General features: G+C 58.2%; 5 protein-coding genes across 5 annotated transcripts; 4 read left to right on the top strand and 1 right to left on the bottom strand.

Annotated features, from left to right (window-relative positions):
- Positions 1-40: 40 nt before the first annotated feature.
- Positions 41-2350, top strand: THITE_2123986 (uncharacterized protein). The gene is made up of 3 exons (XM_003657804.1): positions 41-611; positions 691-1292; positions 1364-2350. The coding sequence occupies exons 1-3, from the start codon at positions 199-201 to the stop codon at positions 2215-2217; spliced, it is 1869 nt and encodes a 622-aa protein (XP_003657852.1). The 5' UTR covers positions 41-198; the 3' UTR covers positions 2218-2350.
- A 772-nt stretch (positions 2351-3122) lies between these two features.
- THITE_164907 (uncharacterized protein) lies at positions 3123-5981 on the bottom strand (the record flags this gene model as incomplete). Its single annotated transcript, XM_003657803.1, has 6 exons — positions 3123-3691; positions 3741-4169; positions 4239-5372; positions 5545-5708; positions 5821-5837; positions 5935-5981. 6 exons carry the CDS (start codon positions 5979-5981, stop codon positions 3668-3670), a joined length of 1815 nt encoding a protein of 604 aa, XP_003657851.1. The 3' UTR covers positions 3123-3667.
- A 2540-nt stretch (positions 5982-8521) lies between these two features.
- On the top strand, positions 8522-10177 carry THITE_2123979 (uncharacterized protein). The gene is made up of 2 exons (XM_003657802.1): positions 8522-9017; positions 9096-10177. The coding sequence occupies exons 1-2, from the start codon at positions 8641-8643 to the stop codon at positions 9847-9849; spliced, it is 1131 nt and encodes a 376-aa protein (XP_003657850.1). The 5' UTR covers positions 8522-8640; the 3' UTR covers positions 9850-10177.
- A 5075-nt stretch (positions 10178-15252) lies between these two features.
- Positions 15253-19152, top strand: THITE_2123973 (uncharacterized protein). The gene is made up of 9 exons (XM_003657801.1): positions 15253-15423; positions 15738-15906; positions 16000-16203; positions 16260-16342; positions 16401-16580; positions 16633-16725; positions 16784-16940; positions 17024-17268; positions 17329-19152. The coding sequence occupies exons 2-9, from the start codon at positions 15789-15791 to the stop codon at positions 18853-18855; spliced, it is 2607 nt and encodes an 868-aa protein (XP_003657849.1). The 5' UTR covers positions 15253-15423; positions 15738-15788; the 3' UTR covers positions 18856-19152.
- On the top strand, positions 19153-21377 carry THITE_2123969 (60S ribosomal protein L3). The gene is made up of 6 exons (XM_003657800.1): positions 19153-19681; positions 19828-19906; positions 20008-20164; positions 20223-20246; positions 20312-20961; positions 21028-21377. Exons 1-6 carry the CDS (start codon positions 19669-19671, stop codon positions 21281-21283), a joined length of 1179 nt encoding a protein of 392 aa, XP_003657848.1. The 5' UTR covers positions 19153-19668; the 3' UTR covers positions 21284-21377.
- The last annotated feature ends 1005 nt before the right edge of the window (positions 21378-22382 follow it).

Here is a 22382-nt window from a genome sequence, read left to right as displayed (position 1 = left end):
GTAGTTTTTCTCTGCAACTATTACATCATCCATTATCTACTTTCCAACTCGAGTTTGGTGGTAACCTTTCGTCCTGTTGCTTGTTTGGCTCCGTGCTGTGCGTATTGATCGTAGCAACCTCCCACCACGCCAGGCGACCGTCGACCACCACCTGGTAGAAGTCAGGAGGACGGCGGTACAAGGACAGAGGGCCAGACGATGGTCCACGACAGCGTCGACCGCGCCCTGGAGGCGGCCGAGCGCGATGCCGCTCTGCGTCCCAATGAGTTCCACGAGCGCCGCAGCGAAGAGATCGAGCGCATGCCTTCCACATCGTCGGGGTCGTCATCCACTTCGGAGTCGTCCCACACAGGGGTCGACATGCGCCGTGTTGAGACACAGCGGGATCTGGAGCGCTACCAGACCGAGCTGAGTCGCATCCACACACAACGGAGCCAGCACAGCGGGACTGTCGGGCGAGGCCCGAAGAGCAAAGAATGGAAGAAACCGCTGCCGGCCTTCGGCGCCGGGAAGCCGTATCCGCCGCTGTTGCCAAACCAGGAGGACTATGTGGTCGAGTTCGACGGGCCAGACGACCCTCTGCATTCCCAGAACTGGCCTCTCAGGAAGAAGTGGGTTAACCCCTCGCGCCGCAAACAACACAAGTGATGGTCGTCTCCCACGGTAGAGCTAACACGGACGAAATTATAGGCTGTTCACGGCTGCGATGCTCGGCTTCACCACCATGACGGCCTCCTTCGGCTCGAGCATCTTCTCCTCCGCGACCGGCGCCGTCGGCGTTGAGTTCGGTGTCTCGTCCGAGGTGTCCCTCCTCGGCATTTCGCTCTATGTTCTAGGTTTCGCTACCGGCCCGACCTTTTGGGCGCCGCTCTCCGAGCTCAAGGGCCGTCGCCTGCCCCTCGTGGTCGCCATGTTCGGCTTCTCCATCTTCAACATCAGCAACGCCGTCGCCAAGGACCTGCAGACCGTCCTCATCACCCGCTTCTTCGCCGGCTTCTTCGGCGCCTGCCCGCTGGCCGTCGTCGCCGCCGTCTTCTCCGACATGTTCGACAACCGCACCCGCGGCATCGCCATCACCGTCTTCTCCATGACCGTCTTCACCGGCCCGCTGCTGGCCCCCTTCATCGGCGGCTTCATCACCACCTCGTACCTCGGCTGGCGCTGGACGTCCTACATCGTGTCCTTCATGGGCTTCCTGGCCTTCGCCCTCGACTTCCTCTTCTTCCAGGAGACGTACCCGCCCGCCATCCTGGTCGCCAAGGCCGCCGAGCTGCGCCGCCGCACCCTCAACTGTAAGTTTTAGTGTATACAGCCCCTTTGTAATGGTCTTAAAGGAGTAATAGCTGATTTAGGGTTTCTGAAGGGGCGATTCACGCAACACAAGAGGAGATCGAGATAGACTTCGGCGAGCTCGTCACCAAGAACTTCCTGCGCCCCATGCGCCTGCTCTTCTTCGAGCCGATCGTCACCCTGCTGTCCGTCTACATGGCCTTCATCTACGGCCTGCTCTACCTGTTCCTGACCGCCTACCCCTTCGTCTTCCAGGGCGTGTACCACATGACCCCCGGCGTGGCCGGCCTCACCTTCTTTGGCATGGTCATCGGCCAGCTCATCGCCGGCATCACCGTGCTGCTGCAGCAGCCGTGGTACATGCGGAAGCTGGCCGCGAACGGGGGCGTGCCCGTGCCCGAGTGGCGCCTGCCCAGCGTCATCGCCGGCGGCGTGGCCTTCGCCGCGGGCCTGTTCTGGTTCGGATGGTCCGGTTACCGGCCCGACGTCCACTGGATCGTGCCGACGCTGTCGGGCCTGCTCACGGGCTTCGGGCTGGCCTCCATCTTCCTGCAGGCGCTCAACTACCTGGTGGACGCGTACCTCATGTTCGCCGCCTCCGCCATCGCCGGCAACACCTTCCTGCGCTCGCTCGCCGGCGCCGGCTTCCCGCTCTTCTCCAAGTACATGTTCGACGGCATGGGCATCCAGTGGGCCTCCACCCTGCTCGGCTGCGTCGCCGCCGCCCTCGTGCCCATCCCCGTCGTCTTCTACCTGTACGGCCACAAGATCCGTGCCCGCAGCGCCTACGCGCCCACCTTCCCGCCCAAGGGCGCCGCCGGGCCTGCCGCCGAGGACGCGGAGCCGCCGAGCGAGAAGGAGGTGCTCGAGCGGGGCGCGAGCGCGGGCGTGCCGCGCTTGGATAGGGATGCGAGAAGCGCTGTGTGAGGATCATATCATTAGGGAACGAATATGAGAGTGGGGGGTTAAGAGAACGGGGTGGGGGAACCTCAGAGAGAGAGAAGTTGTTTGCATGAGGGGGCTTTGTGCGGGTTGAGTTCGAGCAACGGCGTTCAGGTTAGGAAAAAAAAGAGCATTGGGACATGGGGTTGGATTCTATGCCAGGCGTACTGATAGATCCGGTCGGCATGGTAGCATATGGCATAAAAAGATAGAGTACTCGTTTAATATACAGATGATCTCAAACCACTCCTCAACTTGGGCTTACGGGTTCCAGACCAACTGTAGGGTGACCGTAGGTCTCCAAATTGGCAGGAGGCAAGCAGTATCTCGCCGAGAACCCCAAGCAGCGCTTCATGCTGTAAAGATCGATAGGCAATTGAAACCCGTTCCACAGTAGTATCTTTCTAGGAAGCAATGTCATACAATCCAAATACATTGCTCACATAGCGCTGCACCTTCGCTGTCCAACACCGGGAATGTGAGGAAACGAAACCTGTAAGCAATGCTGCCGGTCCCAAACAAACGCTTAGCTTTTTAAACATAATGCACCCAAAACCCGCTCAAGCTGTTGTCCACATTTCAGGTACCTCGAAGCTCTAGGTTCCCCGTGGCCAAACGGCCTGACAAGGTGGAAGAATTCCAGATTTTTTTGCGCGTCCACGAAAACAGTGATGTTGCGGTGCAGAGCAGGGGCGAATCCTTCTCGTGTCACCGCCTCTGATCCTGCCGCCCTGCCGCAGACAACCAACGCATTGGCTACTTGAACACGCGCGGATGGGGAGTCGTCCCCAGAGCTGACCGTCCCGTGGCAACCAAGCCGTACAATTGAGTGCCGTTGAGAAACCTTGGGTCGCCCTCAGGAGAGCTTCGTGCTCACGTCAGTGCCGAGAGCAAATGTACGTGCGTGCTGAAGGGATTTGAATGCAGCACCTAGCCCTGTCATCTGCCGGTGTCGCAGAGCTGAAGTGTACCCCATATCGAAGGCGGAATTCCGTCCACGGCGGCGGGTTCCAGACACTTCCGCAGCCGAACACCGCAGCCGAGACTGTGAGTCTCAGTCGACCTTGCAGAGCCCTTAGGCCTATCTAGGTCGACGGATACGGACGGGCGCATGCCGCCATATTTCGCTGCCGAGGCTGTCGAGAAAAGCGATCGGACAACTAGCGTTGAGTTGGGCCTCGAATGACGGCGAAATACGCCGACCGAAAGGCGAACCCGTAGACCATGTGGCGACAGCCCACATGTCTCTCTTGAGTGCGCGCTAAGTCTCGCCAGCAGCTCCAGCACTCGATCAGGAACCGGTCGGACATTCCCAGCTTGAGCAAGCAATTCTGAAGGCGTTGCCCCAGTTCGCCGCAGACAGGGCTGGTTCCCAATCTCAAGGAAGGCCGCTGTGCGCCCGATTCTATTGGCATCCTTCGTATAAACCCTTGTGCTACCGGAGACTGATGACGGCAAGCTGGCTGAGGTTAGCCGGGGAAGAACGAACAAGTCTCATTGCCACTTACCCTATTCTCCAAGCCGTAAACCAGCCGCTGACCCTCGGCATCCCAGCCCAAGCAAGGTATAACGTCTTCCGTGTCGGTGCCAGAGTTAGGGCTCTGCCAGCCTGGCTGCGGGATCCAGTTGGCTTTGGGCATCGTGTGCTCGCCGAGCTTCCAAACCAAGATCCTGTCGTGCGTCGCAACGGCGACGAGTGCTCCGTCGGGAGTCATCGAGAGATTGTTGACGGCAAGCGGGGGTGGCAAGGTGATGGAATATTTCGGCTTGTTCTCGGCGCTGCGCACGTTCCAGACTAGGATGGCGCCGTCTTCACCCCCAGATACCAGTAATCTCTCATCTTCGGTGGGATCCGCCTGCAGCGGCTGCCATCGGAGACTGGTGATGGCGCCGTCGTGAGCAGGGATCGAGCGACGCTTGCCGGACTCGTCCCAGATCTGCCGCATCAAAAAGACACGCGTCAGCAATGGGTAGACGCGCAGAGGCTACAATGAATAAGCACTCACATCGATGTAGCCTTTGTCGCTGGCAGTCGCAACCAGCTTCGACCGCCAATCGAACTCGACCAGGGTGAAGCGCTCGTCTTTGCCTGTCTGAAACTCCCTGGCCAGCACAATGCCCTGCTCTGTGCATCGGAAGGAGACCAACAGGTCACCGCCACAAAGGAGAAACTCGGTCTCGCTGATCCAAGTCGCATCAAGGCTGTCGGCGCGGAGATCATGGTTGAGGACGTGCGACATGGAGTTTACCATGGACGGAGACGCAATGTGAAGCAAGGTGCCGGTACTATCTAGCCCGTTGCTCACATCCGGGCAGATGGCGAGGAGGAAGTTGCTGTTTGGGCTCCAGCAGAGGTTGGTGATGGGCGAGTCGAGGCCGTCGAAGCGCTGCATGCTAGTTCCGTCAACAGACCAGATGCTCACGCGCGACTTGTTTCCGAGATCGGTGCCGAGAGCAATGAGATCGCCGCTCGAACTCCACGCCATGGCCGAGACCATCGCTGTCTTGGGCAGGTCCTCGTCGACGATGCTCATGAACGAGCGGCTGCCGGAGTCCACGTGACCGGGCTCCGCGTCCGCGGCGGCCCCACAAGGCAGCGTCCAAATGCGGGCTAGCGCATCTGTCCCGGCGCTCGCCAAGATCGATGGGTCCCGCGGGTTCCACTCGCAGTGCAGCACGAGAGGGTTTTCGCTCGCCTCCGGCGAGTCGTCCGCGCCCAAGCGTAGGAACACAGTCGTCTGGGTCAGATCGCGCACCTTCTCGACCTGCGTGCCGCGCGACGGGCCCTCGGTGCGCAGCAGCGGTGATTCGCCCTGTTCGCCTTCTAATGGTGACGGGTAGGCATGATTGTTGCCCGGGTGGTGGTCAATTTCCATTGGCGTGGTGGCGGAATCGGCCCCATTCTCGTAGCCGTTGTTGAGCCGCTGTCGCTTTGCGGGGGACCCACGCGACAATTCGCGGTGATGCTGCCGTTCGACCGTGCGCTTCAGAGGGTTCCCTGCCTCCTCGGGCTCTGGTTCCGGTTCCGGTTCCGACTCCTCATCGTCTTCCCCGTCCTCATCAACCTCGGGCTGGAATTTCAGCGGGCCAAACACGCCCCGCGGCGCCGCCTCGGCCGTTGCCGGCACATCGCGGAGCGCCTGCAAGGGAAGTGTCAGCACCCCGGCATTAGCGGCCCCCCTCCCTGGGCCCAAAGCCACCAGCACAGCCGGCCAATTCCATGCCGGGTGCAACCCCCAAAAAAGGAGGGTGAGCTCAAAATTGAAGGGGGAAATTCTCAGAGGAGCGGAACATAGCCAAAAAATCACGTACCCTTTGCGCAGCAGCGAACTGTCTCTGGTGCTCCTCGTAGATGAGGCCTTTATTCAAAAGCGACACCAGCGCATACGTGTTGACATGGGGCGCGAAGTCAAACTGCCTGTGAGGCTGGTGGACCCTCCACTCCTTTTGCAGCTTGGCGGCAGTCTCTCGATAATCTGTGGTGAGCTGGTCAGTCCCGGTCTCACCTCAACGTCCCAGCCGTCAACGCGCGGGGCGCAGGACAGGCAGCTGGACACCAAAATGAACCCGGCGCGACAGTGCACATACTTGACTCAAGCAAATACCTGGATTTTCAAGAAAATTAGAGCAGAGTCAGCCACCCGGCCGCCTCGATATCGGCGCCCCGGCCCGAGAAGGAATGGATGGGTGAAGACAACGAACCTCCAGACCAGGAAATTGACCCGGTCCGTGTCAAGTAGCTCTTTCATGGTCGGTGCGCCGACGCCGGCAATGCGTGGTGACTCGAGGGTGCGACGGGTCTACGAATGATGACGGGGGCGATTAAAGAGCGCGAGGCAGGGCGATGGATCGGTGAGCTCGTTGTCGTCGGGGCGAGTTGGGCGTGGATTCGGCGTGGAAGGGTGAAAAGGAACCTCGAAAAGCGCCAGGCCGAGATTTGGAGATTGCAGCGTTCGGACCATGCTGAAGGTGGGTCCAACCAGCCAAGTGGTCCCTGCCGCTTGGGCTTGAGCTTGTTGAGGCGGGCGACTAAAACGGAAACCCGCACACTAACTAAGCCCTTCAGAGCAGCAGCCTTCAGCCCGCAGGCATTTCTGGGTCAAACGGCACGGTTGGCGCCGCTGAGTGCTGGGCCATGCGCTGCGACCAGAGAGAGAAACTGGAAAAGCTTTCCACCGCCGAAATCAGTTTTGATCCCGAGACACGAATGGAAAGTACAGAAAAGCACGGAAAATCACAGAAAACCCTTGCAAGGTCTTCAGTTCCAAGTCTGCAGTAATTCGGCGCCCTTTTGTCCAGTTTTGTGCACCCTTGCCCCGGGACAACCTGGAAGTTTGTGGATCGCTGACGAGTTCCAGATCGGGCTGGGCGGAAAATGCAGGTCTGACCAGTTCCAGGTTCTGCACGCCATTTTCGCCGTAGACAAATGACAGGTAATTGTACGGATTAGACTTCTGTGCTGCGCTCGGTACCTATCCGTACAGGTATTTACTACGGTTATTTACCGTGGTAGGACTGCAACCAGACAGATGAACAGCCTTACTTTGAGAGACGATGATGCACATGACCTTGACGACTCAAGCTTCCATTTACTCACCAGATAATGATGCGTCGTTCCTGACAAGGAATGGCTCGGGGACATACTCGATCCGTCCTGTCCACTACCTTCGCCGGAGACAACTCCCTTGTCCCTCCGGCATGCACAGGGGTTCCTCTTGAGAGGAGCCGGTAACGATTCACGGATATATTTCCGGTGCTCCTCCGATGCTCCGCACAGCCGGCAACGTTCGGCTCCCGGTAACACCACCTCGATTCTCTCCCAGAGCTATGCTTGACGGAACCGACAAAGTGCAGTAGAGGATGACGTTTCGAGGTCGTGAAAACGCATGCACACGAGTACCATTGTACACTTAACTCCTCGATGCTGAGGGTGAAAGGATGGGGTGTGGGGACAGAAGCGGGGAGGTTTCTGGGGTGGCACCCGTTTTGCAGGGTTGGGGGTTATGGCTAAAGAGGTCCCGCCAAGACTAATTTCGGAGACTGCCGCTTACAAGTATTTACAATCGCCACGGGGTGAGCGGGGCCACGACGGGGCCGCGACGACTTCGAGCAACATCAACAACGAACAATCGCAAAGACTCGTTGCAACAACTTTACGAAACCTCAACCAAATCGAAAAAAAAGAAAACGAAGTTAACCCTCACCTTAACCTTGACCCTCACCCTAACTATAACCCTTACCCTAACTAGCGGGGGGCTGGCGGCGCCCCCCGCACCCTTGGCGAACTAACCCGTGGCTAACCTATGGCGATAGTGCAAACCCCTTGGCGATAGCGAAAACGCCTTGGCGATCGGGGTTGCGTAAAAACGTTGTAAAAACATTGCCGACAATTGGCCGAAATTAGTCTTGGCGGGACCTCTTTAGCCATCAGCGGGTTGGGGGTGATCATGTTTCAGGGGAGCGAGTGGCAGCGGGAGCGGTGCGGAGGGTAAAAGAGGGATTGGCTGAAATCGAGCATGTTGCACGGAAACACCACCGGTGAATTACGCTGTTCTGTTCGGAGTACACTGCCTACTTGTATGCGCAGCTAATTAACTTCCAGGTTGTGAATCTCCAACGGGCCTGAACGTCGTAGTGTAGGGAACCTAAAAGCAGCGATCGTAATACCACCTGGGTGCTGTGGCGATGCCGCGGTCCCTCTCGGGATGGCGGGTACTCAAGTCTGCACAGCACAACCCTACTGTAGCAAGGAGGCCTCGCCAGGGACGCTGGTGGGGAATACAACCGAGATGCGATGCTTGACGCCGCGGAGTATTCGGCATGCTCTCTGTGTGACAGACAGGAAGGAGCCTCAGGCTGGAGACAAGCCGAAGAAGGGCAAGTCGCACAAAGCAACCTCGAAAGGGAGGCTTCAATCCACACAACCGAGGGAGACATGCCCCGGGGTAGGTGGTGAAGGAGCGTTCAGTTACACTTGAATGGCTGCTCTCTCTCGGGAGTTGGACTCCCACTTACGGAGTAACCAGTTACCGAAAGAAGGGACGAGACAACCACTCGGACTATATCCGGACACTCTGCACCCAAACATGCATCCGTGAGGCCGGCCCTGTGCCACCAACGCATCGGCGCCTTGGGCGAACTTCGACGGAGGAGAATGGGAGAGAACCATTCGCACGGACCAGCAGGTTTAAAGTTTACAGCCTTGACACCGTGAACCTCAGGCTACAAGGCCTTCGGGAGAACCCCGGGTCCTTGATAACGTGAACTTCTTGGCCGAGCAACAATCAAAAAAGTTGGGGCCAGCCACGCAGCTCCCGTCGCGAAACAGGAGAGAAGAGTCGCCAGATCACGTCCCCAAACTTCAGATCAGGCGCCGACCCGACAACCGAACCTCAACCCGCTGCCACCATGCCGCCCCGATTAAACATCCCGCCGGTAACGCGCATCGTGCTCATTGTGCTGGGGCTGCAGTCGGTGCTGAGCGCAGCAATCCGCTACCGCCAGTGGACGGCCAACTCGGAGATCGTCATCCCCTACCTCAACCTCGTGCCGCAGCTGTCGCTCGTCTACCCCTGGACCTTCCTCACAACAACGCTCGTCGAGAACAACGTCTTCACCTTATCCATTGCCGGTCTCACTCTCTACCATGGTGGCCGCTATCTGGAGCGGGCCTGGTCCTCGCGGGAGTTCGCCAAATTCCTCCTCATCGCCTCTCTCATTCCCAACCTGCTTTGTTTCGGCACTACGATTGTGTTTTTCGCCCTGACGCGCAACGAGAGCTGGACGTAAGTGCTTAGCTACCAAGTTTTCGAGCGTGTCCTTGTTGAACTTGGGTTGATCAGCTAACGCTGATTTCCGGTCAGGCTCATGCCCATCGCCGGCACCATTCCCCTTCAAATCTCTTTTCTCGTCGCTTTCAGCCAACTCGTCCCTGCGCACACCGTGACCCTTTTCAGGGGCCTCCTTTCGCTACGCGTTCCTCGCTTCCCGCTGTTGTACATTGGCCTCGTTACGCTCCTTTGCCTTACGCCCATGCTCACCATCGTCTCCTTCCTCCTCGCCGTGTACGGGTTCCTCGTCAGCTGGACCTACCTGCGCTTCTACAAGGTCGCCTTCCCCGACCTCGACACCTCTCAGCCGAGCTCTCTTCGCGGAGATGCCAGCGAAACCTTCGCCATTGCCGAGTTCTTCCCCGGTCCCGTGCGGCCGTTCGTCTCCGCCATTTCCACCCAGGTGTTCAACGTGCTTGTGGCCATGCGCCTCTGCGTACCCTTCAGTCCAGCCGATATCTCAGCTGCGCGCGGCGATCACCACCACGGCTTCTCGCACCGCGGTGCGCCGGGTAGTGCTCGCGCTGAGGCCGAAAGGAGGAGGGCGCTTGCGCTGAGGGCGCTTGATCAGCGTCTACACGCCGCCACTGCGAATGCTGCTGCCCGCGCGCAGAGCGCTCCGGTGCCGCCGGCTGTCGCGCCCCCTGTCCCCACGGCGACGGGGCCCACCGTGCAGAACCAACCGCAGGTGACACCACCAAACGCCATGACGGCGCAAGCCGCCGGCGGCAGCGGGCTGCTGGGCGAGACGAACTACAATCCGGATGCCGATTCGAACGGCTCGTGAGGGCAGAGTTGTGAGCGTGCGAGCGTGAATCATCTCTCCGCTGCTTCAGCAATTTCTCGCTTGCTCCCTTCCGGTTGTCCCAGGCACGGGGAGCTTCTTGGAGCGAAGCCAGGTTGAACGCATACTTTTTACGATCACGTCCCTAATCAGCAGGCGAGTCCTTTTGGGAAAGCTCCGCTTCGGAGTTGGAGTTATACAAAGACGGGGGGTTCTTGCAGGGTCGCGTGGCTTTTGACCTTTGGGAACGGGAGCGCAACCGGTACCTGCCTACGGAGCGGCGAGTTACTGTCACGAACTGATGTCGACCCCCCTTGCTGGGTCAGGATTCATTAGAGGGCTGTGGGAGCGCCATGGTTGTCTTCGTTGCTTGGTGTACGAAACGTGTTATTCTGTAATAATTGACGGCGTCTGTCTGTAGTTTGATCAAGTTTTGTTTCGTCTTGTTCCCCTACTGCGTTACTGGGCCGCGTTGCTTTCCCCGGTATCGGACTATGCCGGGTGCTGGAAGCAAGGCAGTGATGGAGGCGGCCTCCTGGATGCCGCGTTCATGCCCGAGGCTGGGCAAAATGCGCCTTCTCATTCCTGACCCCCTTCCCTCCCTCTCCCCCTTCGGCCGGGACGAGAACGAGTTCACTTGATTCTGCCTCCTAGAGATCTAGCTTACTCCTCCAAGCAAGCCACGGTTCCCAGCAATCTTCGCGGCCCCTCGAGGAGGAAAGAAGCCTCGAAGGGTGGGTCTTGAACAATAGAAAGGAGTTGCAAGCTGAGAGCTGAAAAGAACGGTGGGGAAAATGCGCCAAAAGGGTAAGGTCAGAGAGAGGAGAGAGAGAGAGAGAGAGAGAGAGAGAGAGAGAGAGAGAGAGAGAGAGAGAGAGAGAGAGAACGAGAGAATCAGGATAAGGTACATCTGTGGTTGAAAGGGGCGGGATAGGGGAGTCATCGCTTCAGTTCAGCAGAATGGCTCCTCCAGGCACCGAAACTGAGGCGTTGGGCACTACGGGCAGTGAGCCAAAAAGCGTGGTCCGGAGTAGACATTTCCACTTACAAACACTCCTCGGTCCAAAACAGGTAATCCGTACTCTCCTTGCTGCACTAGTTTCCGCTGCGCTACCTTGTGCGGTAAAACGACGGGATTCCGACGGCCTGGCTTGTTCGGAGGGGGCTTTAGTGCAGTGGAGTTATCCCCAGCTCACCAGTCAGCCGGGAACGCTCCGCGCAATGGCGCCGCAAACCCAGGTCCGCTCACGGGCGGCTAGTTAACGTGTGAGGTCAACTCTGCTGTGATACGGGAACACCAACTCACTGCCTAACCTCCCCTGTTGCTCGTTCCAGCGGACCTGGCGGGCAACGTTAGTCGATACCAGCTAACTAACCCGGCCCGAGATGTTTCGACGATGGGTTTGTGGCGACACGAATTAAGGAGTCTCGAACCATAAGATCGCCCTCGCTACAACGCTCGTTGCAGAATCATCCGGACTCTGCGAGGGTCGGCAGGATTGTCACAAATGTCACGACAGGGGGGCACCGACGGAGCGGGCGGGTATGAAGCTTTGTCTTTCCCCCCTTTTGCTTTTGCGGTCGATCACGCCTCTAAAGGCTTCTTGGCGGGTTGCTCGCGAATCACATCCATGCCTACCACAACACCTGCCACGCCCCCGCCCGGCAGCAATTGCCACTCGCATGCTTTGCGGTTGCCTTCAGGGCTGCGTAGGTTCCATGGTTTGAAGGTATCCGCACGGAGTACCCCGTACCTCATACTCAGTGAAGACAAACCACTTTGGTGAACTTTGGAGAGGAAAATGTCGCAGACTCTGATAGATCGTATCCGTGGGAAACAGCATTGAGCCAATCTGCTCACCCCCTGATACCGTCTTCAGCCTGCTCCCGGAGATTCCCACAATTATCCCCGGCCTACCTACCTACACTAAGTTAGATAGGCAGAGATCTCCCTGGCTTGGGGATGAGTTGGCTGATGAACAGGCTACACTCCAGCCGAGGATCAAGTGGGGAGGTCGCACTGACTCTGCTGGTCTAACGATCCGCGGAAGTTGGGGTAACGTCCATAAACCGCCCAGGCGTCCGACCCATGGCCATGGTGCGTCGGCTGGAGTTGGTCTGTCAGAAAGCATCAAAGGTTAAACGCTCAAAGGCTGCGATGGGGAAGGGGTGTGGCTGCTGTCGCCCGTTGAGCGGGAAGAAAGAACCGATAGCATCAACCGTATGTGTTGGATCCCTGTTCTCCCGGCCTTCACCACGCTGCCGGCGACGCCCACTGCCGATCTTGTTCGGGGGTGCGTTGGCGTGGAAAAGACCTCTTGGCGGGGTGCCTCCATCAGCCGCCTCCTTTCGGACCAGAGAGGCAAAGCCCCATGCGCCAGGGGTCATTCACGTGATGGCTGGTCGAAGCAAGATGCAAAGGATCCATCGGTCGGTGCAAAGAACGAGCCGAGAAACAGGTGGAAGGCCTCGCCTAGCGTAGCGAAGATGCTTTATCAACAGGACTAGCCTGTCCATAGAGCTACACTAGTGTATGTACAGTTTGCGAGGCACAAGAGGAGAAGAGGAGCCGAAGAATTCACTTCAGCAGAGGGGGGGGGGGATCCTCGATCTCTCGGGGGCCAGTGGCTCGCGCAACAATGCGGCGGGAGTCGCCCACACCCAACCACACCCAACCACACCCTACCCACCGCCCGCTTCTTCGTCATCCCTCGCATTGCGGTGCAGCTCGCAGCAAAAAAAAATAAAGGTCAGCACGCGCCTCGGTTGCGCATGGCTCAGGCGCAGCTGACGAGACAAATCGACCTGCAGCACAGGCTGCAGCAGCACACAACCTGGAACCTTTGTCCCGCCCACCTAGCCCAGGAGGCGGCACACCCCCCTTCCATTCTGGTAATGTGGGCCGATTGACCAGATCGCCCAGCAGCGTGACTTAACTGATTGATGAATGGAACGGAAAGCCAACCCACCCCTCGGTGTGCACATCTCAAGCCAAAATTGATGGCAACGCTGATCTGACTCGGACAGAGCGGTAGACTACGTAAGGTAGTCAGTTACGCTAGCACACTATCGTACGCATACACAGTCCACACACAACCAGGCAGGCAAGTGAGAGTGCGACGCTCTGGCTCGCTGTCTCGGGCATGAGCAGTCTGCCGTATCTCCCACCATCCCATCCCGTGCTCAGACCGCCACTGTGTCCTTTTTGGATTGCGCAAATGGCGTTGGAGGAAACGGTCTTGACTCTTTAACACACCGGACGATAACCAGTGGTTGGATCCCAGCGGTTGGACATGACGCGTGCGGGTACCCGAACAGATGCAGCCTTACTAATGTAAGCAAAGGGGCGGGGTATAACATGTTTCAGCTTTTGCTTTTCCAGTGTAAGCCTCTTCTTTTTCATCTGTTTCCTTCGATCCTATCGTTGGGAGGCTTCGCCTGCGAGGCGGTGCCCAGCTTACTGTGAAGCCTTGAGGTAGATTTGTGAGGTCGGTGCTCCTGCTCAAACTCGACGCTGGCTGCATGATATTGGGACGCGGCCACAGTGCACTCACCATCAGGCAAGGTGCCTACACTACATGCACGCAGTGCTCCATTGCCTATCACCGACCCGCTCATATACAGACGGGATGCTGCCGGGAAACGACCCAGATGGATTAATCTGCGCGTATGCGCTAGATTGATGCCCTGGCGTGGAGATGGTCTTGGCGACGGCAAACCGGTCCTGTGCCGTGACACGGGCCGAACTCGCACGACATGAGCTGGGAGACGAGATAAAGTCGCGGAGAATACTAAGAACCTTACGGAGCGCTACCCAGTATCACTACCTTAGCTATGTGCACAGGACTAGCAGTCGTGATGAGACGAAAGCTTCCTGTGGCACGTCAAACAGCACCAAACAGCGGAGTGGCAAAGTGGTGCGATTGCCGGATCGAACACTTGCGCGGACCTGGTAACAACAAGCTTGTTGGCCACCTCGGAGCCGAGGACAACAACCTTTCTTTTCGCCGTGCTCAATCTGCCAGCTTTTCCTTTTCTCCTTAATTGTCGTATGCCTATTTGGGATTGTTCCAAGATGTCAAGAGTTCATCTTGGCTCGTCAACATCCTGCCACGTGCTGATGTGGAGTCGCCGTGGTGCGCTCTTAGCGCCCGTTTCTGTGGCTGCGTTGACAGGACGGCCTGCTTTGGAGGGCTCAAGAAACTGGACAGTGTTTCAACTTCCCTTACAATTCGAGCTCCAGGTCATTGCATGATGGGAACCGAGTTCGGGTACTGCGGCGTCCACACGCGAAACATCCAAATGACCCTTCGCAGATACTCAAGCGACGGGAGAGCTCCGCCAACCAGCCCGAGCTCTGCAGACCTGCAAAATTTGTCGAATGCACGCCCTCGGGAGTAGTTGTAGTATATCGTTACTTGCACTAAAGCAGTTGGTCGTTTGCCGTCTTTGCGATCGAGAAACGCTTGCGATGTTCTTGATGGTGTTGGACTACGAGAGGGCAACAGCAGGCAGTCAGTCACACACCAAAGGCATTTAGCCGCACACCCCTTTTTCCTCAGCCAACCCCACCTGACAACCGGAGAAGGGAGCGAATGGAGGGAAATAACGGAACGAAAAGGGAGAGGGAAAAGAAGGCGGGAGAAGGATGGAAGAAGATGCTGATAAAATCGATCTCATCAGAGCCACCGTGTATCTGCATGCTGCGAAGATGCATCAGCTGGTCCCGTCCGCGGTACGTAATCTCTCCCAATAACCTCCTGGTCGCTCTTATTTTCCGACGATGAGACGATTCCCGCCCCCCGCCTCACACCGCACCATCGACTCCACTTCATTTTTGGGGGGTGACACCGGGACAAGCAGCAGGGTTCCGCTGCAAGCGTTGGTGACGGCTGGGTCGTGTGGGGCCCGGCACGGGGAAAGCACTGCGGACCCCTGTCGGTCTTGGCAGGACGCAATGGGATGGCACCGGCTGTGGAACAAGTCGCCGCCACAGGCGCCGAGACCCCACTCGCTAAAAACGAAATGGTGGTGTACGCTAGCCGCTTGGTCCGGAAACGCCACCCCCCCTCCCCTGGAAGAGGCTGGTTGTGGGGCCTCACTTGGGGTGCGGCGTCGTGATCCGTGCTCCGTACCGGGTACAACTGCCCTGACGTGGCCGCTCCCGCTGGGCCCTGTGCGGGGCTCGAATCAGAGAGATTTCAGAGCTTGTTGGACCCTCTGGGACCCCAGCAATGCCCTAAAATGCACAAGTGCTTAGTCGGTCTAGTTAGCCAAGAAACACTCGCATGCCGGCTTCACGTACCTTGGACTTCGCCCCACCCTCGTCCGCTTACTTGGCTGCTCTGCGAGACATGAACGGGAAGGCAATTGCCAGATCCCTGTATATTGTGGGTAAGGTGTTCTCGGTGCCTCAGACGGCCGGTCCAAACCAACCCAGCCCCGACTCCTCCCCAATCCCGAGATTTCTTTTCCCCGGCTTTCCTGCCCTGCCTCCTTTCTCCCCTTCTCTACGTCAGTCTCCGGTCACGTCCCAGCCGGCACCAGGACTCACACCCCAAAGCCCAAAGAAGAACCGTGAGTCGCGCTCATCTGCTTCGACCCTGCCGTTACTTTGCCAAATTTGCGATCTAGCGCATTTGGCTTTACTTTTTTTCTGTCCACGTTCACCTCACCTTCGTGCCGTTTGCGCGCCAACCTGAGCGACGATAATCTGTCGCCGACAAGTGCCGCAGCCTGGTTCCCATCTCCACCCATCTCTCTTCAACTCGACCCTTTTGCCTGTTGCGCAAACAATCATCGGGCGAGCGGGAGATCAGATCAGCATCAATCGCATCCGCTGAAGTTGTCGGATTGTCGCAGTGCCTTACTGAAGTGGGGACGTTGGTCAGGCGACGGTAGCGATGGCCGGAATCATGGCAAACCACCACCCTTCCCCCCCAATGCAGATGCAGATGCATCACGGTCCGCCGGGACCGGCTCGCGCGCCGCCGCCGCAGTCCTTTTCCTCCTCGCGCCAGACCCTTCTGCAGCTGAACGAGGCTGTGTGGATCCAACTAGGTAGGTAACTGCGTGCCTGTCCCTGATGCCTCTCTCCCCTCATGGCCATGCCCCCGTTTACCTCGACGGGAGATTGCTAACACTTGAGCAAAGGCGGGCTTGCCGAGCAGATGGGTAATTTGGATGATGCGATGGCGTCGTACGAGCGCGCCCTCCGGACGAATCCGAACTCCATCCCTGCCATGAGTGCCATGAGTTCGGTGCTGAGGACCCGCGAGGAGTTCGCCAAGGCCGCCGAGTATCTGAATGCCATCTTGAAGCTGGATGAAAGGAACGGAGAGGCCTGGAGCTCTCTCGGTTCGTATCACTGCGCCTCGGGCTCATACGTGGCTTGTTCGCTGACTGGTACCCAGGACATTGCTACCTGATGATGGACGATCTTCAGCAGGCATACAATGCGTATCAGACGGCGTTGGGCCACCTTCCGAACCCAAAGGTCTGTCCCCACCTCTTACCGACAAAACTGGCAGGACGCTCACGCAATCAAACAACAGGAGCCTCGCCTCTGGTATGGAATCGGCATCCTGTATGACCGGTACGGGTCGTTGGAGCACGCCGAGGAGGCCTTCGCCGAGGTCATGAAGATGCAACCAGACTTTGAGAAGGCGCACGAAATTTACTTCCGGCTCGGTATCATCTACAAGCAGCAACAGAAGTACAACGAGTCCTTGGAGGTAAGTCGAAGAGCTCGGCATCGCTGGGAGTGGGAGTACTAACCCTGGCTAGTGCTTCAAATACATCGTCAACTCTCCCCCGCCGCCGCTCACTGAGGAGGACATTTGGTTCCAGATTGGCCACGTCCACGAGCAACAGAAGGACGTACGTACCAACGCAGACATGGCCCGCATTGATCGCTCCGACGCTGACTACGGCACAGTTTGAGAACGCAAAGGCCGCCTACCACCGGGTGCTCGAACGTGACCCTAATCATGCCAAGGTCCTCCAGCAGCTTGGTTGGCTGTATCACACCCAGAGCCAGCATTTTGATAGCCAGGAGCGAGCGATTGAATACCTGGAGAAGTCTGTAGCAGCTGGTGCGTTACTCCGTTCTCCCCTCACAAGGGGTCGCAGCTCCCGATCTGCTAAAGAGAGTGCAAAACCATCTAACACGAGGCAGACAATTCGGATGCGCAAAGCTGGTATCTCCTCGGTCGATGCTACATGCAGATGCAGAAGTACCCCAAGGCGTACGAGGCTTATCAGCAAGCCGTGTATCGCGACGGCCGGAATCCCACCTTCTGGTGCTCTATCGGAGTCCTTTACTACCAGATCAATCAGTACCGCGACGCCCTGGATGCGTACTCTCGTGCCATCCGCCTCAACCCGTGGATATCAGAAGTCTGGTATGACTTGGGCACTCTTGTAAGTTGCCAGCTTCGGAACGCATCTTGTGTACCGTGTCACTGATTCGCGGACCGCCAGTACGAGTCGTGCAACAACCAAATCGCCGACGCGCTCGATGCATACCAGCGTGCTGCTGAGCTGGATCCCACGAACCCTCACATCAAGACCCGGCTCCAGCTGCTCCGGAGCGGACAAGCTAATGGCGCCCCTCCGGGCCAGGCGCCGATGCCCACGGATGTCCATCCTCAGGCTTATCAGACCCCTGGGGCAGTTGGTCCCCCGGGACCGCAGTGGGCCGGGTCGGGCTCCGGAGCACCTCCGCAACCGCCACAGTCGTTGCTTAACGGCGGACCGCAAGGCCCTGGTCCGAATTCTTGGGGAGGCAGGATTTCGGAAATCAACCCTCCCCCGCAGCCGCGGAACCCTTATGCGACGGAGCGCGAGCCCTTTCGTGGCCCGCCTCCCCCCGGTCAACGACCGCCCAGTCCCCAACAGGAGCAGCAGCAGGTGAGGCCGTATCCGGAGGCCAACAGGGTCCCCGAGCCGCACAGACGGGGCCCGTCCCCTCCGCCGCCAGCGCACTATGCGACGCCTCTCCCGCCACAGCCGCCTGCGCAACAGGCCCCGCAGCCACCTCAGGCGGCCCAACCTCCACGAGTGAGGAATCCGACCTATGCCGGCCATATCCCCGCGCCCTTGCACCAGTCTAACTCGGCTCCCGGCCCGAGTGGAGCTGCCTCGAACCCTTTGATGCCGTACCGCACGGGTAGCCCCAGGACCGAGAGTCGGGCCCCACCCATGCACGAGAACCGCATGCCGTCCCCCAAGTCGGCGTATCCGCAGCACCAGCCTCCTCCCTACCCAGCGCATGTCGAACAGGCAATCCCCAGTGGCCCCGAGCCCGGCATGCCTCTTCCTCCTCAGCCCGGTATGCCCGCTGATGCGGCTCTCCACCGGGAGCATGACACTCGCCCGCCCTCAGTGGGTCCCAAGAGGATGCGCGAGTGGGAAGATGAACGGGAGGCGAAGAAGCCCTCGACCGAGGAATCTCGCGCGCGCATGGAAGACGTCCGGCATCGTCGCCCGTCTACCCCCCCTCGGCTGGAGCCATACCGCCGAAACTCATCGGAAGCTAGGCGTCTGGACGAGCGGCGCATGGAGGACGCCCGACGAGCCGAGGAGCAGCGCCACGTGGCCGAAGCCTACCATCCCTCAGAGGCTGCCCACCACCCGCAGTCGCACTCGGTTGCTGCCCACCTGCCGCCCATGCAGCAGGGGCCGTCCGCAATGCAGGGCCTCATGCACGAGGCTCCCGGCCCCCAGGCAGGACCCCTTAAGAAAGAGTACCCTTCGGGACCCGATGACCGGCGGATGGAGCACCCCGTTGCTGCTCACCCCGCGGTCGTCAGCGAGCCGGAGAGGGCGGCCAGGAAGATGGAGGTGGATGAAGACTACGATGACAGCGGCGAGGAGGACAAGAAGGGTGCCATAATTCCCGGCTCTGCCACCGGCTCGGGTCCTGCTGCGGCCGGCGAGATGAAAAACGGAACGCCCACAAGTGCGGGCATCAACGGCATGCTGCACCAGAAGCCGGAGAGCAACTGATTTTGTCTATCTTCCCCTAAACAAACACACTCACGTGTTACCCCAACATACCCCCGATCTCGCATTCTGTGTTTGTTTTTTTTTCCCACGCGCTTCTTGGCTTCCGCAACCCACCGCAACGCCGACCGCTTGATCGGTCTAGTCTCTGTTCCCCTTTTCCTATTCGTTTTCGTTTGTTGTTTTCTAGCACATGAGAGGTCTCCGTGGTTCTCGCCGTTCCAAGGGAATTGTTGCTCAGTCAGTCATGGGTTTCGACATATGGGCGGTGATGTGCCTGTGAGATACGGGAAAATATCCGGAGGAAAGGCTGCTTTGGGTGGTTGGAATCATGTAACGTGACGGCTGGCGGGGGTCGGGCGCCTTCTAGGTAGCTAGGAAACGATGAAGCGCATTTGGCCAGCCCGGCGTCTCCGAAACATCGTTATTAGTGAATAGAGATGTCTTGCATTTTTTATTCTTCATGCTTTGTTTGACCTTGGCTAGGTATCTTTGGTCGGAGCGTAGACTGGTTTGGTGTTTGCGGCCCCTTCTCGAGGACTGCTCCTTGTTCCCTTTGGTCATGCATCAGTTTCACTCGGGGCAGTTAAGCACAAAATGCCAAGGATTGGCTTTGTCACGTGCGCTGTTCACAGCCATTGCTCCAACCCCACCAAAAGTGTTAGGGCTCCGCTGCTATTGGCTCGGACCACCCCAGCTCAATCTCACACAAAAAACCAAACCTCCAAATTTCCTAGCTGTTTTCTTCCCTTCCGTGGCCGGACCTGGGGGAATTTTCCAACAAACAACACGCCCAACCGCGGAACTTCAGCAACCATGTCTCACCGGAGTGAGTAGGCCCCTAATGCTTTGCCGAATTCTTTAAGCGCCATTGCGAGGTGACGAACCTTGTGTGAGCGCTCGCCCGGATGAAGCATCATGGCTCCTGGGCATCGCGGGATTGAGGTTTTCGCAGCCGATGCTGACCGGCCGCAGAGTACGAGGCCCCTCGCCATGGCTCTCTGGCGTTCCTGCCGCGGAAGCGCGCCGCCCGCCACAGGGGCAAGGTCAAGTCGTAAGTCGACAGCCCCAACTCCCGTCCTTCCCTCGAACTAGGCGCGGAATCCGAATCCACAGAAAAAAAGACCTGAAGCTGACCTCGTGCCCCGATGACAGCTTCCCCAAGGACGACCCCAAGAAGCCCGTCCACCTGACGGCCGCCATGGGCTACAAGGCCGGCATGACCACGATCGTTCGCGACCTCGACCGTCCGGGTGCGAAGGCTCACAAGAAGGAGATCGTGGAGGCCGTGACAATCATTGATACCCCACCTGTACGCGCAACTCAGCCCGCTTGGCTCTTCGTGTGTCAATGGCTAACATCTCTCGTAGATGATAGTTGTGGGTCTGGTTGGCGTAAGTCATTGCTGTCCGGCCGAGGATGAAGAGGGGGTTCGGTTCTCTAATTGCATCACACACAGTACATCGAGACTCCCCGCGGCCTGCGCTCCCTGACCACCGTATGGGCGGAGCACCTGAGCGACGAGGTCAAGCGTCGGTTCTACAAGAACTGGTACAAGAGCAAGAAGAAGGCCTTCACCAAGTACGCCAAGAAGCACTCGGAGAACAACGGCGCGTCCATCACGCGCGAGCTGGAGCGCATCAAGAAGTACTGCACCGTCGTCCGCGTCCTGGCGCACACCCAGATCCGCAAGACGCCGCTCAAGCAGAAGAAGGCCCACCTCATGGAGATCCAGATCAACGGCGGCTCCGTCGCCGACAAGGTCGACTTCGGCTACGGCCTCTTCGAGAAGCCCGTCTCGATCGACACCATCTTCGAGAAGGACGAGATGATCGACGTCATCGCCGTCACCAAGGGCCACGGCTTCGTCGGTGTTACCGCCCGCTGGGGTACCAAGAAGCTGCCGCGCAAGACTCACAAGGGTCTCCGCAAGGTTGCCTGTATCGGTGCCTGGCACCCGTCCCACGTCCAGTGGACGGTTGCCCGTGCCGGTCAGATGGGTTACCACCACCGTACCTCGGTCAACCACAAGATCTACCGCATCGGCAAGGGCGATGCGGACGACAATGCGGCCACCGAGGTCGACGTCACCAAGAAGAAGATCACTCCGTAAGTTTTCAGCCGAGCACGAGGGCGCGACAGCAGGGACGAGATGGTGGCTAACAGTTGGCGCAGCATGGGTGGCTTTGTTCGCTACGGCGAGGTCAACAACGACTACGTCATGGTCAAGGGCTCCGTTCCGGGTGTCAAGAAGCGTGTCATGACTCTCCGCAAGTCGATGTTCACGCACACGTCGAGGAAGGCGCTCGAGAAGGTGGAGCTCAAATGGATCGACACGTCGTCCGAGTTCGGTCACGGTGCTTTCCAGACCCCGGCGGAGAAGAAGCAGTACCAGGGTACGCTCAAGAAGGACCTGGCCGCCAGCTCATAAGGCAGCTCTCGGGTTCTTTGCTCTTTTTCTCGGGTTTTACAATGGCAATGGTGTCACGGTTCTCGTTGCTCTTTTGGGTCGGGGATTATGGTTTTCTACCTAGCATTTCCAGCTTAGTGAAGGCTGCATGAGAGGAATGGGAAAATGAACCAATTGCCATTGACTGCTGCTGCTCCGTGATACATACCTAGGTAGATCGTATCGTCGTTGTTCCGTTGGCGATTGTATCGTTGTTATCGTTCCGTTGGCAACTAACACGGTTATGGCTAAAGAGGTCCCGCCAAGACACTAAGAATTACAGGTTGTTACACATCGCCAAGGGGTAAGTGGGGCCGCGACGACTTAGAGCATCAGCGACGAAGACAAACCGCAAATACTCGCAACAACTCGTCGCAATAACTTCACGAAAACTCAACCAAATCGCAAACAGAAAAAAAAAAAAGAACCTGACCCTAGCTATAACCCGCACCCTAACCATAACCCTGACCCTAACCTAACCCTAACCGCGAGGGGCTAGCGCCGCCCCCCGCACCCCCGGCGCACTAACCCGTGGCGATAGTGCAAACCCCGTGGCGATGGTGGCTGCGTACTGACGGTGTAAGACCAGGGCTGGAAATTAGTCTTGGCGGGACCTCTTTAGCCATCAGCACTAACACACCGGTTGCGACCGAACCTGTTTCTGCCCCTGTTCCCAGTGGGGTTGTCAAGTCAAGGGTAGACGTTAAAGAGGTCCCGCCAAGACTAATTTCGGCCAATTGTCGGCAATGTTTTTACAGCGTCAGTACCCCGCCAAGACCGCCAAGGGGTTTGCACTATCGCCAAGGGTTAGTTCGCCGGGGGTGCGGGGGGCGGCGCCAGCCCCCCGCTGGTTAGGGTTTGGGTTAATAGTTAGGATTCGGGTTAAGGTTAGGGTGCGGGTTAACCCTTGTTTTTTTTTTTTTTTTTTTTTTTTTTTTTTTTTTTTTTTTTTTTTTCGATTTGGTTGAGGTTTCGCGAAGTTGTTGCGACGAGTCCTTGCAATTCTTCGTTGATGTTGCTCTAAGTCGTCGCGGCCCGCTTACCCCGTGGCGATTGTAAATACTTGTAAGCGGCAGTCTCC

Source organism: Thermothielavioides terrestris, chromosome 6 (assembly GCF_000226115.1).
Source record: "Thermothielavioides terrestris NRRL 8126 chromosome 6, complete sequence".
Taxonomy (NCBI): Eukaryota; Fungi; Ascomycota; class Sordariomycetes; order Sordariales; family Chaetomiaceae; genus Thermothielavioides; species Thermothielavioides terrestris.
This window is presented reverse-complemented; position numbering and strand designations above follow the sequence as displayed.

What these genes read in the sequence shown, in the direction of transcription:
- THITE_2123986 (XM_003657804.1), top strand. Translation starts at nt 199, where the DNA reads ATGGTCCACGACAGCGTCGACCGCGCCCTGGAGGCGGCCGAGCGCGAT. An exon ending in AACTGGCCTCTCAGGAAGAA is followed by an intron (nt 612 to 690) that starts GTGGGTTAACCC and finishes ACGAAATTATAG; the next exon opens with GCTGTTCACGGCTGCGATGC. An exon ending in GCGCCGCCGCACCCTCAACT is followed by an intron (nt 1,293 to 1,363) that starts GTAAGTTTTAGT and finishes GGGTTTCTGAAG; the next exon opens with GGGCGATTCACGCAACACAA.
- THITE_2123979 (XM_003657802.1), top strand. Translation starts at nt 8,641, where the DNA reads ATGCCGCCCCGATTAAACATCCCGCCGGTAACGCGCATCGTGCTCATT. An exon ending in ACGCGCAACGAGAGCTGGAC is followed by an intron (nt 9,018 to 9,095) that starts GTAAGTGCTTAG and finishes ATTTCCGGTCAG; the next exon opens with GCTCATGCCCATCGCCGGCA.
- THITE_2123973 (XM_003657801.1), top strand. Translation starts at nt 15,789, where the DNA reads ATGCAGATGCAGATGCATCACGGTCCGCCGGGACCGGCTCGCGCGCCG. An exon ending in GGCTGTGTGGATCCAACTAG is followed by an intron (nt 15,907 to 15,999) that starts GTAGGTAACTGC and finishes ACTTGAGCAAAG; the next exon opens with GCGGGCTTGCCGAGCAGATG. An exon ending in TCCACGAGCAACAGAAGGAC is followed by an intron (nt 16,726 to 16,783) that starts GTACGTACCAAC and finishes ACTACGGCACAG; the next exon opens with TTTGAGAACGCAAAGGCCGC.
- THITE_2123969 (XM_003657800.1), top strand. An exon ending in CACAGGGGCAAGGTCAAGTC is followed by an intron (nt 19,907 to 20,007) that starts GTAAGTCGACAG and finishes CCCCGATGACAG; the next exon opens with CTTCCCCAAGGACGACCCCA. An exon ending in TAGTTGTGGGTCTGGTTGGC is followed by an intron (nt 20,247 to 20,311) that starts GTAAGTCATTGC and finishes CATCACACACAG; the next exon opens with TACATCGAGACTCCCCGCGG.